Consider the following 12,942-nt stretch of genomic DNA (forward strand, 5'->3'; position numbering starts at 1 on the left):
TCTATTGGCTATGCAGTAGCATTTATCACTCCAGTTCACAGAACTGGATTTCTAATTGATGGGGTTTTTGAGAAATGACTAGCTACCAACAAATTTGCAATTGTTCATAGAGTTTCAGAAATCATGAAATTAATTTCAAGTTAATATTTCTTAAATAGGAAAAACATGGAGAACATTTAATTGAAAAGATGCATTGCTTTTATAATTTGAGACATGAAAGGTTGTCTAAGAAACTTACGATTGCATATTTCGGTGATGCTGTTCTATTTTGTCACAACATTAAAGAAAAGTAAAAATAATGATGATGCAGAAAACCTGTCTGCCCCATCCTAAGTGACATAAAATCTAATTAAGCCCTCGTGGGAGTTATTTTGAGCACAGATTAAGGTAAGACCCAAAATCCATATGTTTTTATTTAAACGTGTACAATGTGGGAAACTACAGATTTTTAAACTGTAAACTTGGGGATCAAATTCCATATTGCTTTACAGTATTTTGTAGCTAAGCTCATATTCACCAATGTTTTGTTTTAATTTCAGATAAATATGAGAGAGAAGCCAGTAAATATTGGAATGAATTTTACAAGACTCATAAAAATAAGTTTTTCAAGGATCGCAATTGGCTGTTTCTGGAGTTTCCAGAAATTCTTCCAGAAAAAAAGAGAGAAAAGTTGAAAACAGAAGAAAGATCTTCAGAATGCACAAAAATAAATAGTACCAACAGTTTTTCACACAAAAATGAAATATTTGAGGAAGGAGAAAAATATTGGAAGAAAAATTATGGAGGTGGTTCTACTTCTGTACAAGGATATGTATGTAATAAAAAAGAAGCAAAATCTCCTACTGACAATCCTCAGGGTAAAAACTGTGGAGAAGAACTTGGCAGGCTAGAATCCTTCCCTGGTAGTGATGCCACTTACAGAATATTAGAGGTAATGCACTGCAAATGTTCTACCCATCATATAGAACTCCCACTTAATTGCTCAAAAGCCTGATAAAGACATTTAGTGAGTACTGAGAAAGTAAACATTTAGAATTTGATGTACTATGTTCATTTATGGCAGAAACTTTCAGAGAAACCTAGGATCTGGGCTTTGTTTTCCCTTTAAAGTTTCTTCAAATCAGAGTTTAGGGCTAGATTGTCAGATTCTATTTCCACTGGAAGTTGGGTTTCTAATTTCCTAAGGAAAGTTATGTCTTAAAGTGCTCTGTCTTAAAGTGCAAGTACTTGGCGCATTCTTGCCAAATGGTGAAATTGGACAAGAATATGGCGTTTTCCTGTGCAGTTTGTGCGATGAACTCTCTCCTAACTTTAGAAAGACATTGAGGAGAAATGTGATTGTAGAAGAGATTTGAGAATTGTGGTATGAGCTCTTTATACCTTTTCTGTCCAACATACCTTCAAGTCTAGTGGGTCCTACATACCAACTAATTTAAGACAAAAATAAAAAAAATACGTGACTTTATTTGCGCATTTATTTTAACTTTTTGTTTCTCTTCTGATTTTAGGTTGGTTGTGGTGCTGGAAACAGTGTCTTTCCTATTTTGAAAGTTCTATGGTATGTAGTGCTGGATTTTCAAATATGAAAGTTCTATTCTCATCATCTTAATTTTCTTCAAATGTTGATGCCAGACCAGTGCTGCAGGAAGTGTTGAGTGGACTGTTTTACAGCCCTGAAATTCTCATTGCTAGCAGACTACAGATAATGTTGGTAGGATCAGATACTCCTTGTACTGGTCAACCCTAGTCTTGGAGGGGACCGTATTTGCTGAAGAGGTTTGTCTTCAGGTGCGTTCAGACTGATACTTGTAGATAATCTCAGGCAGGTTAAATGTTCTGTTGTCTTATATGTCACAGTAAAGCTACCAGATGTATCTTCAGAAGGCCAAAATCGGAGACAGTAGATGGCATGTGATCTACTGGTAAGAAGTTGTATTATTTTTGAATTTGGCTGGTATGCTTTGTCATATTGCTTCAGGTTTTAGTGTCAAGGAAGGCACAAGTCCTGTATTGCATTCCTTAATTCCTTGAAAATCTTAATCCACGTAGCTTCTGGTTTTAGAAGAAGCGTTACAACAGCATGTCCTCCCTTCCATGTAGGCAGGAAGGTTTTATTGGAAAGGCTGTGTGTGTATGAAGGGCTGAAATAGATTTCCTTTTGGTTTTGGTTTTTTTTATTCATACCTTCAAGAGCTTGAGTATGGCACAGTTTGTTATTCTATAACTGAATTCTGATTGCTAGCATCACCACTATAAAAAAATACTCCATTTTGCAGATATGGAAACAGAGTGTAGGGGAATCGAGTGATGCACCAGGGTCATGAAACCTGTGTTAGCATTGCATCTTCATCCCACAACAAATGCTTTGCTTTAGACAACATGTAATGAAAGGGGAGCCCTGTTTCATGTGAAAACTTTGGAAAGTAAAACTATGTAGGGAAAGGATATCATGTGGCTGTATTAAAAAAGATGAGACAAACTTTTGTGTTTTCCTCATAGGAGGCATCAGTCATAGGTTGGTATTTCTGATAATTGAGAATCCGTTCACTGGGTATTTTTCCTGGAGATCTCTATTCTTATGCAAATCCTTCAGTCAATCACATTGGTTGATACATTGAACAACTCACACGTTTGTCTTTTATATGACCTGGTGGAAACATCTCTCATCTCTTAGCAGGCCTGGCTTTATAGAACACTTGGGTTTACCCTGAATTTAATAATACAAAAATTGCCTTTTCTGTACATATAAAAAGAAGCCAGTGTCAAGTCTGAGTGTGCCCTGGTTGCAAAAAAATTTTGCACTTAGGTTTGTAACGTAACTTTTAAACCACTTCCCCCTACCCTCCTTAAATTTTAAGTTACTGCTTTTTAATACAATGCATGATGAAATCACCATCCAGATCAAGCTGTGTCTTTGTTTTAAGTTGACTTTCTACATAGCTCCTATTCTGCTCTAAAAAATGAAATAACATCCTGACAAGTCAATTAGGTAATCAGCCAAGGGACTGGCTAGGTCCAAAGACAGGCTGCTTGTCCTCATCCATGATAAATATCTCAACTCATCAACTCTCATGGTGGGCACAGAGCTGAGAAAAGTTTTGTTCAGCAATGAGGATGGAATATATTTTGGTCCACAAGGGTTCTCCTGTTGAGCCCTTAGAGAGAGGTCACTAACTCAGCTGTGTGTTCTGTGAGATTGTATAGGCACTGCCAGAGTTTATTAATTCCCTTTCTAAAGAAACCAACTGTCCAAAATCTCAAATATTTTTAAGAGAGATTAATTGATCATGAGTTGACCATGAGGTCATCCCTCAGTAGGTTTTGAGGGGCTTGCTCAGTTTCTCTTAAATTGATTTTTTGGAGATTAAAAAATTTCTCCCTACAGTTACTAGTATCTGATGAATTGTACAAGGAAATTTGCAGCTGGCTTGGTCTTGGATGGGAAAGGAAGGGAAAACAGTGCCACAGGAAATTCTTATTCATCTTGGCTTACAAAACATAAAGGATAATGGAGGGAAACAACCAATACTGTGTAATCATAATCAAAAGCACAGCAAGGTGGCATATGGGAACCCAAATCTCTACAAAACTGTGGATGACTTTTGCAACACCTCTCCCCTGCCCAAATCATATTGCTAATTAAACTGCATACAGGGGCTAATGAGAGAGACTTAATGCAGTGCTTCTGTAAGAAAATGTGACATATTTACGTAATACAACACCAGGACTTTGTCATCAATCCTGACAGCCTTCTGTGACCTTCTTTCTTTTCCTTTTCACTTCCTCCCTGACAAGGCTATAGTTCTCCTTTTTATACTAACTGCCTGTTGGTATTCTTATGAATTTGTCTGCCCTATTGGTTCATTACAACCTATGTGGCTTTCCATGTGCTACACATCAATAAGGCATGCTTGATCGAACCTGTGGAGAACCCCAAAGGGCCCTCTGTAGTTCCATGACCACTGATGTAGACTTTCATCTTTTGCAATAATAATTTTTTAACTGATGTTGGTTTTGTTTTCCTAGCAATACACCTGGAACCTTTCTATACTGTTGTGATTTTGCTTCAGGAGCAGTGGAGCTGGTAAAGGTAATTCATATGCTTGCTTTAGAGTACCTTATAAGCCTGTAATTCAGGAGGCTGCCAGGAAGCCATCTTCATGAAAAAGAATGTGATGGCTTTGACAACTTTCAACTGAAGTTTTCAATATTCCAAAGAACAAAGTCTTACTCTATGCAGAGAGGAATGAATACCATCAGTGAGCTTGCTTCTCAGCTTGAGTAAGATAGCAGACAGAATAGGCTTTTATATGAGATGTTTTACAATGCTGAATAATTGAAGAAAAAAAGTTTCTTGAGTCACAGTAAACGTATTAACTACTACTGTTCTCTCTGTGCCTCTTTTCATCTTTTTCCTGACAGTCACATTCGTCCTACAATTCAGCCTGGTGTTCTGCCTTTGTTCATGATGTGTGTGATGATGCTTTACCCTATCCTTTTCCAGATGAGATCCTGGATGTCATTCTCCTTGTCTTTGTGCTCTCTACTATTCATCCTGACAGGTAAATGAAGACTAAAGGGCAAAGCAAATGGGTTAAATCTCTTTTATCACTGGAGGTTTTCAAGAATAGTAAAAGATGATGATGAATATTTAATTTATTATTTGTTAAGCTACAATATATATAAAACAAGGTATTTTAAATGCTGTTTCCCCTTTTTAGGCTTCAAGAGAAAAGCTGGTCAGGTTAATTCATTAGTGAGCCTCCCATCTCTGTCAAAATACAAGGGGTATAATGTAACTAAATAAATCCCTATTAAAAGTGACAGTGATTCAAGAAAATTACAAATTAAAAAAAGTGGACTGCTAGTCTTCTAGAAGAAAATTATTTTTAGTGATCAAAACCAAACTTTCATGCTTTAACACCTTACAATGTGTTGATAGAGACTTAAGTTGCTTATGTAGCCACATGCAAATGCTTATATGCAGGCCTTTTAAATAAAAATGCATTCACAATTTTGTAACTTGTTTGGATTAAGAAAACTTGATCTAATTTTCATGCATAGTGTTACGTTGAGTGCTGTTAGCCTTGTTACTAATGTCTCTCAATGTCTAATGAACCAAACTTTATGACTGTTAAGGCTGGCTAATTGTGAAAATGCCCTTTTTTAATGGGAAAAATGCAGAAGAGGTCTTGTAAGTTAAATTCCCTGACTCTTCCTTTAGCTAGATCATATGAAGGGAAATACATGCTGTATGTGTGGTAATACATTTATTACTTTAAGAATGTCATTAAAATGGGCTTGGCAAACAGAACAGTATTTGCTTTAGTCTGAGAACTTTTCCTGCCTAAGTTATTAATGATTAGCTTTACAGAAAAATCTTTCCCATATAGGATATTGCTCCTTCCTGTTTGTTCAGAGATGAGCACTTGAGTCATGCAAAGCCTGGGTCCAGATTTCAAAAACAATTCAAGCAGTAGATTTCAGATCTCTGTAACTGTGGTGATGCTGCCAGGAAGAAATTGAACAATAGAGATGCATTCATTCAATTGCTTTGCCTATAGAATCAGTAATCAGGTGTTCTGTCAGAATTTTGGTGGATCTTTTCCTATTAGTCATTTGAGAATCTGTTTGTCTTTTTTTTTTTTCTTCCCCCCCCCGCCCCCATGTTAATATCTAAAGGCTGACATGGATGCTTTTGTGTGTGTGTATACACACATAAAGATTTCTGGGTAATTACCTATGTTGTAAGACCCACTTTCCAAAGATTTGTTAGTCATTACCATCATCTCGTAGAATTAAAATGACTGCATAAAGGCAAATGTAATTCAGATTGATCTTGCTCAGTATACATTTTTTCTGGAAGCTTTGAAAGTGGGAAATGAAAAAGAAAACCAAGAGAATGAAGATGCAGAACTTCAGTACTTCAGAGACCTTGAAAATACACGTAAGAAGAACACATTTGTATTCAGTACAGTTGTTACTTCATGATTTCTCTTCAGGCTGTTGTGTTTAGTTTTTGATAATTGCTACTCTTGTACCCCACTTTTAACACACTTCAATTCTGCTAGAAGGCCCCTCTAAAAGTTGGTTGCAGAATTTGGAAGGTATTAAACTTTCTTCAAGCCATATAATGTGCTCTAGTCCTACAGGATGAGATTTCTCAAAGCACTTTCACTTTTCGTGCATGTACATTTTTTTCTTTGTGCACAAAACTTATGTTTATATAGGCAAAGTCTGTAATTCTGTGCACAACTACCTGTCTTGAGCAGTCTCTTATTCTTAGGTGGTGCTCCCATTTCTGTTTGTGGCAGCACGCTTTGTTGCTGGGGTTGAGTATGAGGAAAGAGGACAACTTTTAAAGCACTTTGCTTCTTCTAAGGGAATTCCGTGTTTAAAAAGTGTATTCTGCTTTTTGTTCTGATTTGTTTGTAGATATGATATTATTTTCTGCTGAACTACCTCCTAATTCTGTCCCATCAAAATCAGAGTTAGATGCCTGCGCTGCTGTTGTGTAAGGACCAAATTGCATTAGTGCTTGAGTTCTGACATTCTTGGGGCAAGGGGGTAAGGCCATCTGAGAGACAGGGATGGTGTAAGGAGGTTTTCTTGGTACACAGTAATGGTATGTTGATTTTGTATAGTTAAGTAGGACTTACTCTTCTTTAGCTCTTTTCAGATACAGCACCCTGCCTTTCCTTTCCATTCATCTTGCATTCATTCTGGTTCCACATCTTCTACATGGTCTATCCGCTTCCCTGTGGGAAGAAGGGTTGAATTAGGCAAGTGGACTTTTCTACTTTGCAGCCTACCAGGTGCAGACTGCCTTCTGTGATCTTTCATGAATGTGGAAAATCTGAGTCCTTGAGTTTATTCTGAGAGTGAGGTAAACCCAAGCCATTATTCATTAGTAATGTATTTTGCAGAATAATGCAAATGCATTTATAAGAAGCTCCAAGGTAAGATTAAAAAGAGAATGAAGATGCTCTGGTCTAGTGAAGAGGAAAGAGTACTGTGTATGGTACTTATTCCTATCATACATACAGCAGGCTGGTGTAATCTTGATAAGGAAGAGCTGATGATACCACCCAGATTCACAAACTTGTCAGCATTTTGGAGGATGCAGACTTTCTTCCTCTAACTAGCAATATCTCCTGACAGAGTTCTGCCAGATTCCTCTCCTGAGGTACTATTCAGATTCTTCTTTCCATCCTCAACCATTAGGTGTGGAGATACTGATTTTGTGAGTGTGATCAGTATCTCCATAAAGAAATCAGGTAAGTTTTTGTCTGCCTTCCAAGCCCTTGATTTTGCAATGTACAGCAAGAAGGCTCAGTCTAGGTCACCAGTGCACATAGCTAACTGTTAATTCATTGACCCATATGACCTATATACTCAAAAACTGTGTTTTAATTCATCCTTTAGATTCTGTTGACGTGAAGGAGAAGGGCTCCTTTTCTTTTTCCAGTTTGTATTCTCTTACAGTTCCTTTTAAACTTTTGGTCTAGATGCTTTTTTTCTAAAGAGTTCTTCCTGTTTACTAGTGCCTGGCCTTTTTATAGTAAACATAGACACATCTTCTCAATGTAGTTTTGGAAACCTATGTATATTCCAAGCATCTAGAAAAAAACAGTTATGTTTGCAAATTTCACCAGTATCCCATCTATTTTCTAAGGATGCAGGGTGTTGTAAACAGATTGGCTAAACTCCTGAAACCTGGAGGAATGTTGTTATTTCGAGACTATGGAAGATATGATACAGCTCAACTTCGTTTTAAAAAAGGTAATTCCTGAATGCTTTTTTAGTTCACTGTTCATTTTAACTCTTTTTGAAATAAAGTGACATGTCCTTTTTCATTACTGCTCTAATTTCTTAGGTCATTGCTTGTCAGAAAATTTTTATGTACGAGGAGATGGAACCAGGGTGTATTTCTTTACCAAAGGTATGAAATGGTATAGTTCTATAGAAAGGGTTGAGTGTCTCTTGAGATGATTTGGGTTATAAAAGCTCATCTTAAAACAGAAATTTTAAAAAATGTTTTATTGCCCTTTTTTAAAATTCTCTGCTTTTACAAAGCCCAAAGCTGACTGTTATAAGAAAATAATTCCCTTTGTGTACACTTGTTGCATCTGGGGTCCTGCAAGATTGCTTGCAGACATCACAGGAAATTTCTCTTTGTCTAAGCATCTTGGGTCTAATGGTATGCTCAAATGCTGTTATTTAAAGACATACTTGATTTATTTCTTAAAATTGAGATAAACATGCTTGGAAGCACAGTTGATAGTAGTGCTCTGATACTTTGTTCTGCTGTGTTGGTGAATCTAGGCTGTGAGGCTGCTCTTTCTACAGGAGCTAAACTTAAATTCCTGGTTATGGATACTATTGCTCTTTGCCCATCCACTTGCTTGGTTCTGTTGGCAGTCAGCTTAGACTGGTATATTTTAAGCCAGCTGCTGGAAATTGTGAAAGTGAGCATCACAATACTTTTTCTTTCTTTTCTTTCTTTTTCTTTCTTTTCTTTCTTTTTCTTTCTTTTTTCTTTCTCTTTTTTCTTTCTCTTTTTTCTTTTTTTTTTTTTTTCTTTCTTTTTTTCTTTCTTTTTTTCTTTCTTTTTTTCTTTCTTTTTTTCTTTCTTTTTTCTTTTTTTTTCTTTCTTTTTTTTCTTTCTTTTTTTTCTTTCTTTTTTTCTTTCTTTTTTTCTTTTTTTTTTCTTTTTTCTTTTTTCTTTCTTTTTTCTTTCTTTTTTTCTTTCTTTTTTTCTTTCTTTTTTTTTTCTTTCTTTTTTTTTCTTTCTTTTTTTTTCTTTCTTTTTTTTTCTTTCTTTTTTTTTCTTTCTTTTTTTTTTCTTTCTTTTTTTTTCTTTCTTTTTTTTTCTTTCTGCCCTCTGGAACCTGGACTGTAAGTAATAGAGATAGATCAGGATTTCAGGATTTATCCCAGACTGAGTAATTTTAGTGAGAAGGAAGGATGTGGGACATGTATAGGAAATCATTTGAATTCAAAGAGCCTTCTCAGTTTTTAAGTGTCTTGTTTTGTGCTTACTCATGACAAAGCTTGAAGTTTTCCAGTGTTGACTGATAAGAAGGAGACAATGATGTTGGCATAAATGTGTGGATTGTTATTTGGCGGGTGAAATAGCTTTATCTTGATCATATGTGAACAGTGACCAAATGGCATGCATTTGTTTTCCTCAACTCTAGCACACTGATCCCCCTAAAAAAAGGGGATCTAGGAATGCTATGAGTAATAACCAACGTGGTTTGGGCCTCAACATAACATTTTTTACTGTAATACAAATTGAGAGCTGTGAAAATGAATTTATAACAAAAGACTTCTTACAGGCAGTTTCCTTGGTCTTTCAAATCACAAAACAGATTCAGTTCCATCTTTGGTTGAACTGCAGGTTGTTAATTACTACATTCTACAAATGTCTTGTCTTTTTTTTTTAAATTACAATAATTCTTCATATGAAAAAATAGATGAGGTATGGAACATGTTCAACTTGGCTGGATTAACTGAAGTACAGAATTTAGTTGATCGGCGATTGCAAGTAAACAGGAAGAAAAAAGTGAAAATGCAGCGAGTATGGATACAAAGCAAGTTCCAAAAACCATTGCTGCTATCTCTGAATATTCCTGAAGAAACCACCAAAAGGCACCCATAGGGATAATTGTACCATGAACTCCAGAAACTGAAGCAAATCTGAGTATGTATATTTCCTATAAATCTTGTGTTATCCACTGAAAAGGAGAAATATATTGAACTGAAAAGCTTTCCCTGATTTTTTTGGTAAATGTATGTGTGTGAAAACGATCGGGGAGGTGGGGGGTGGGGAGGGAAGAAAGCATTTCTGACTTCTGCTTTATGTGTCATAAAGGGATATGCATTTACTATTTGTAACTGTGACCAGGCACTATTTTACTTCCTTGAATATGAATAGTCAATACGTATAAGCATGTATCTTGTTGCTCTTGAAATTCACTGTATGTAAAAAGTTTTAGACTGAAGCATAATTGTTTCAGAGATTTAAGAGAAACAGAATATCTGTTCTCATTATCACTACAAGCTATGCTGTGTTAATTTCTGACTCATGTCTCTTTTAACGACTATGTATCTTGCAACTGCATTTCCTCTTTGGGGGGAAATTTCTTGGTGCATAAATAATGAAGACAAAATCTCTTTCTGATTTGCATGTAAGTTACTATTTCATACTAACTGCATGTCACATACATAGGTATCAGATTAGTCAGTGATTGGCATCCTCCACTGCGACTGACTTATTCCTCTGAAGTCTCCACTTCCCATCTACATGCTTATCAGAAACATGCCAAACTCAAGTGTCTGCAACAGCTTAGTGACACTGTGTATTATATTTAAAGTGCTGTAGGTTAGAAACTGAACATTGTGTAGAAAAGAATTACCAAAATGCCAAAACTGTGCTGAAACCAAATAGTTAACATTTGCCTGGATAAATACAGGCATTATTTTTATGGTACTTCAGATATGCTAGAGGGAGGAGCAAAAAGAGTAGTCCAGAGTGCATTTTATTAATGTTGTTACAGAGTAATGTAATCACACTAAAATGGTGATCTACGCCAAAGATGCAATGTTTTTGTATTGACCCTGCGGAGAGACAGTAAAAGGACAGAGCGGCACTAGTCAGGTGCTTTTAAGAAGAAAACCAAAATGCAAACACTATTTTCAGATGAAGTTGTGTTCTGAGCTAGTATTTAAAGATGCCACTTCTGCTATTTAAATGTAATTTTACAATCACTTAGCCACAAGGAGGAGAGGACAAGAAACAGTTGAATGAATAAACTAAATCTCTTCAACAAGATGTAGAATGCATGTAATCTATAACATGCATGCAGTTTTGAGTGCCATTAATATAGTGACACTCTCAAAGTCTCTTTTCTTGCTTTTGTTTTAGTCTGAAGGGTAAGCATGTCACAGCTGACAACCCAGTTTTTTGGAAGTTGTTAGCTGCTAAGCTAAGTAGAACCGATTGTCTTCTAGAAAAAAAAAATTATCTAAATTTAGATGCTAAGTATCTTCATCCCCTTTGACAACATGAGGGACCTGCTTAATTTCTATAAACCCAGATCTGTTTCAAGAATGAGATGCAATAAGGAGTCTTTGAAAGTAGGATCTGATCCTAAATTTCTGGTGTATTCTAAACTCCCATTAGAGTAAGATACTGTTTAATGAATTAAGTGGTTTAGGAAGCTTTGGTTACCAATGGCATTATTGTAACCTGCAATAAAACTCTTGTGGTATAAATCAAAGGTTAAAACAGCTGTGTTTCCTCAAGCCCCAAGTCTTAAGAGTCTGCAGCATCTGCATGGGAAATGTAAATAAATATCTGCTTATATTTTAATTAGGTTTCTACCCTATGCTATTAATCGTGACTTCTGAGTATGTATAGCTCTTAGTCTAGTACAAAGCATTTTCAGTTGTAGAATTTTCCAGGGGGGAGATGGTGATGATAAGCTCTTGAGCATCATGCAGTCTTATTCATGTGTGTGATGTAGATTTTCCATGTGTAGAGGCTAATGAAATGTTTGCTTTGGCTCTCACACTGATATGTTGATCTGGCAAGATTTTAATATGCTGTGTTGTTAGTTTAACAAAAATGTGACATCATAAGAAACCAAACCCTAAATTCTTGTACGGCCTTGAGCAAAATTGGCTGTTTCTCTTCCACAGCTTGCAGTGTAAGTATCAGCTAGCTCTTTTAGAAAAATGGTGCCTCTTTTAGAAGTAGTAAGATCAGCTACTATTTGTAAGTGTAGAATATCCACTGTAAAGTGAACTGTAACTAGTGTGAACAGTTGTAAGAAGGGGAAATGGAGAAGGACATTGTTCCCGATAGGAACTTTTGCATCTGCGTAGGACTTTCTGTATTTTGTCTTCGTGGCATTTCAGTTTTCAAAAAGCTTAATAAAGGCCATGTTTTTAAAATACTTTCAAATTATCTATATTACTTGAGAAAAATAATATTACAGTATTGGCAAAAGGAAGGCAAGTAGAAATACTGAAATAAAGAAAAGAGACACAGACAACTATATAGGAAATGCAGTTTAAAATGGCTTATTGTTAATTTCTGGGGGAAAGAAAAATTAGGGTGTTGCAAACAAAGTGTGCCCAGCGTAGAAAAAAGGCTGTAAGTTTCACTTTTGAAATCTGAAGTTGCTTCTTTAATCAGATATATACCTGAAATGTCTAATTACATAAATTTATAGAAGTAAACATTATATAAATACTAAACATTTTAATTGTTAATTGCAATTTTTTAAAAAAAAAAAAATTTTTTTTTTTGGTTCAGCATGACTTCCTATGCTGGTAAAGCAGACTTGTGAATGCATACAAATGTCAATTAGAGAAAGATAATCTTGTTAGAATTGAGCTTTGGCTTCATTGGGTTTGGCTTGCTTTATCAATAGGGTGTACTTTTTGCCCATTTCCGCTGGTACAGGGATACATGAGAATGGTACTTACTGGTTTAGACCTTGCTTAGTTTTTAAGCAAGTACAAGACAGCTATAAAGTAAAGAAAGTGAGCAGCCTTTTTTCCTACACTAATTCTGAAGTATCTAGTCAATAACAATTAACTCATATAGAAAATGTTGGTGGTTTTTTTTTTTTTTCAGCAAAACCAAGGCAGGGACTTGTGCCATATCTACAAATCCACTGAATCTGAAGAGGACAACCAAAATGCAGGGCAGATGGGGAGACAGCAGGAACTCTAGTGACACTAGTAAAAAGTTTCTTGTATTGGAAACTGCTGTTTTTCCTTTTGTGACTCGGCTGATCTGCAGATTCTGCTGTTTAGTAACAACTAAAAATTTGTAACAAACCATCCTGAAATTTGTATTAAACACCAGTGGAAATCACTTAACATAAATTTTGCTACTTCATTTTGATTTGTGGTGTGATCTTTATT

General features: G+C 35.7%; 1 protein-coding gene across 16 annotated transcripts in view; it reads left to right on the forward strand.

Annotated features, from left to right (window-relative positions):
* METTL8 (methyltransferase 8, tRNA N3-cytidine) overlaps window positions 1–12,942 on the forward strand; it is a 47,248-nt gene that overhangs the window by 15,939 nt on the left and 18,367 nt on the right. For 8 of the 16 annotated variants that reach the window (XR_012836113.1, XR_012836115.1, XR_012836111.1 and 5 more), the window contains exons 5-11: window positions 540–931; window positions 1,509–1,558; window positions 4,027–4,090; window positions 4,423–4,562; window positions 7,676–7,782; window positions 7,877–7,942; window positions 9,480–9,706. Coding sequence is in view for 6 of the 16 variants with exons in the window: in XM_075756683.1 (XP_075612798.1) it covers window positions 540–931; window positions 1,509–1,558; window positions 4,027–4,090; window positions 4,423–4,562; window positions 7,676–7,782; window positions 7,877–7,942; window positions 9,480–9,664 (1,004 nt within the window). In the remaining 10 variants the exon portion in view is untranslated. Of the gene's footprint in view, window positions 1–539; window positions 932–1,508; window positions 1,559–4,026; window positions 4,091–4,422; window positions 4,563–7,161; window positions 7,783–7,876; window positions 7,943–9,479; window positions 9,707–12,649; window positions 12,917–12,942 lie in introns of those variants that run through there. The other 8 variants (XM_075756683.1, XM_075756685.1, XM_075756688.1 and 5 more) reach the window with 4 other exon arrangements.

The sequence above is a fragment of the Balearica regulorum genome, chromosome 6 (assembly GCF_011004875.1).
Source record: "Balearica regulorum gibbericeps isolate bBalReg1 chromosome 6, bBalReg1.pri, whole genome shotgun sequence".
NCBI lineage: Eukaryota > Metazoa > Chordata > Aves > Gruiformes > Gruidae > Balearica > Balearica regulorum.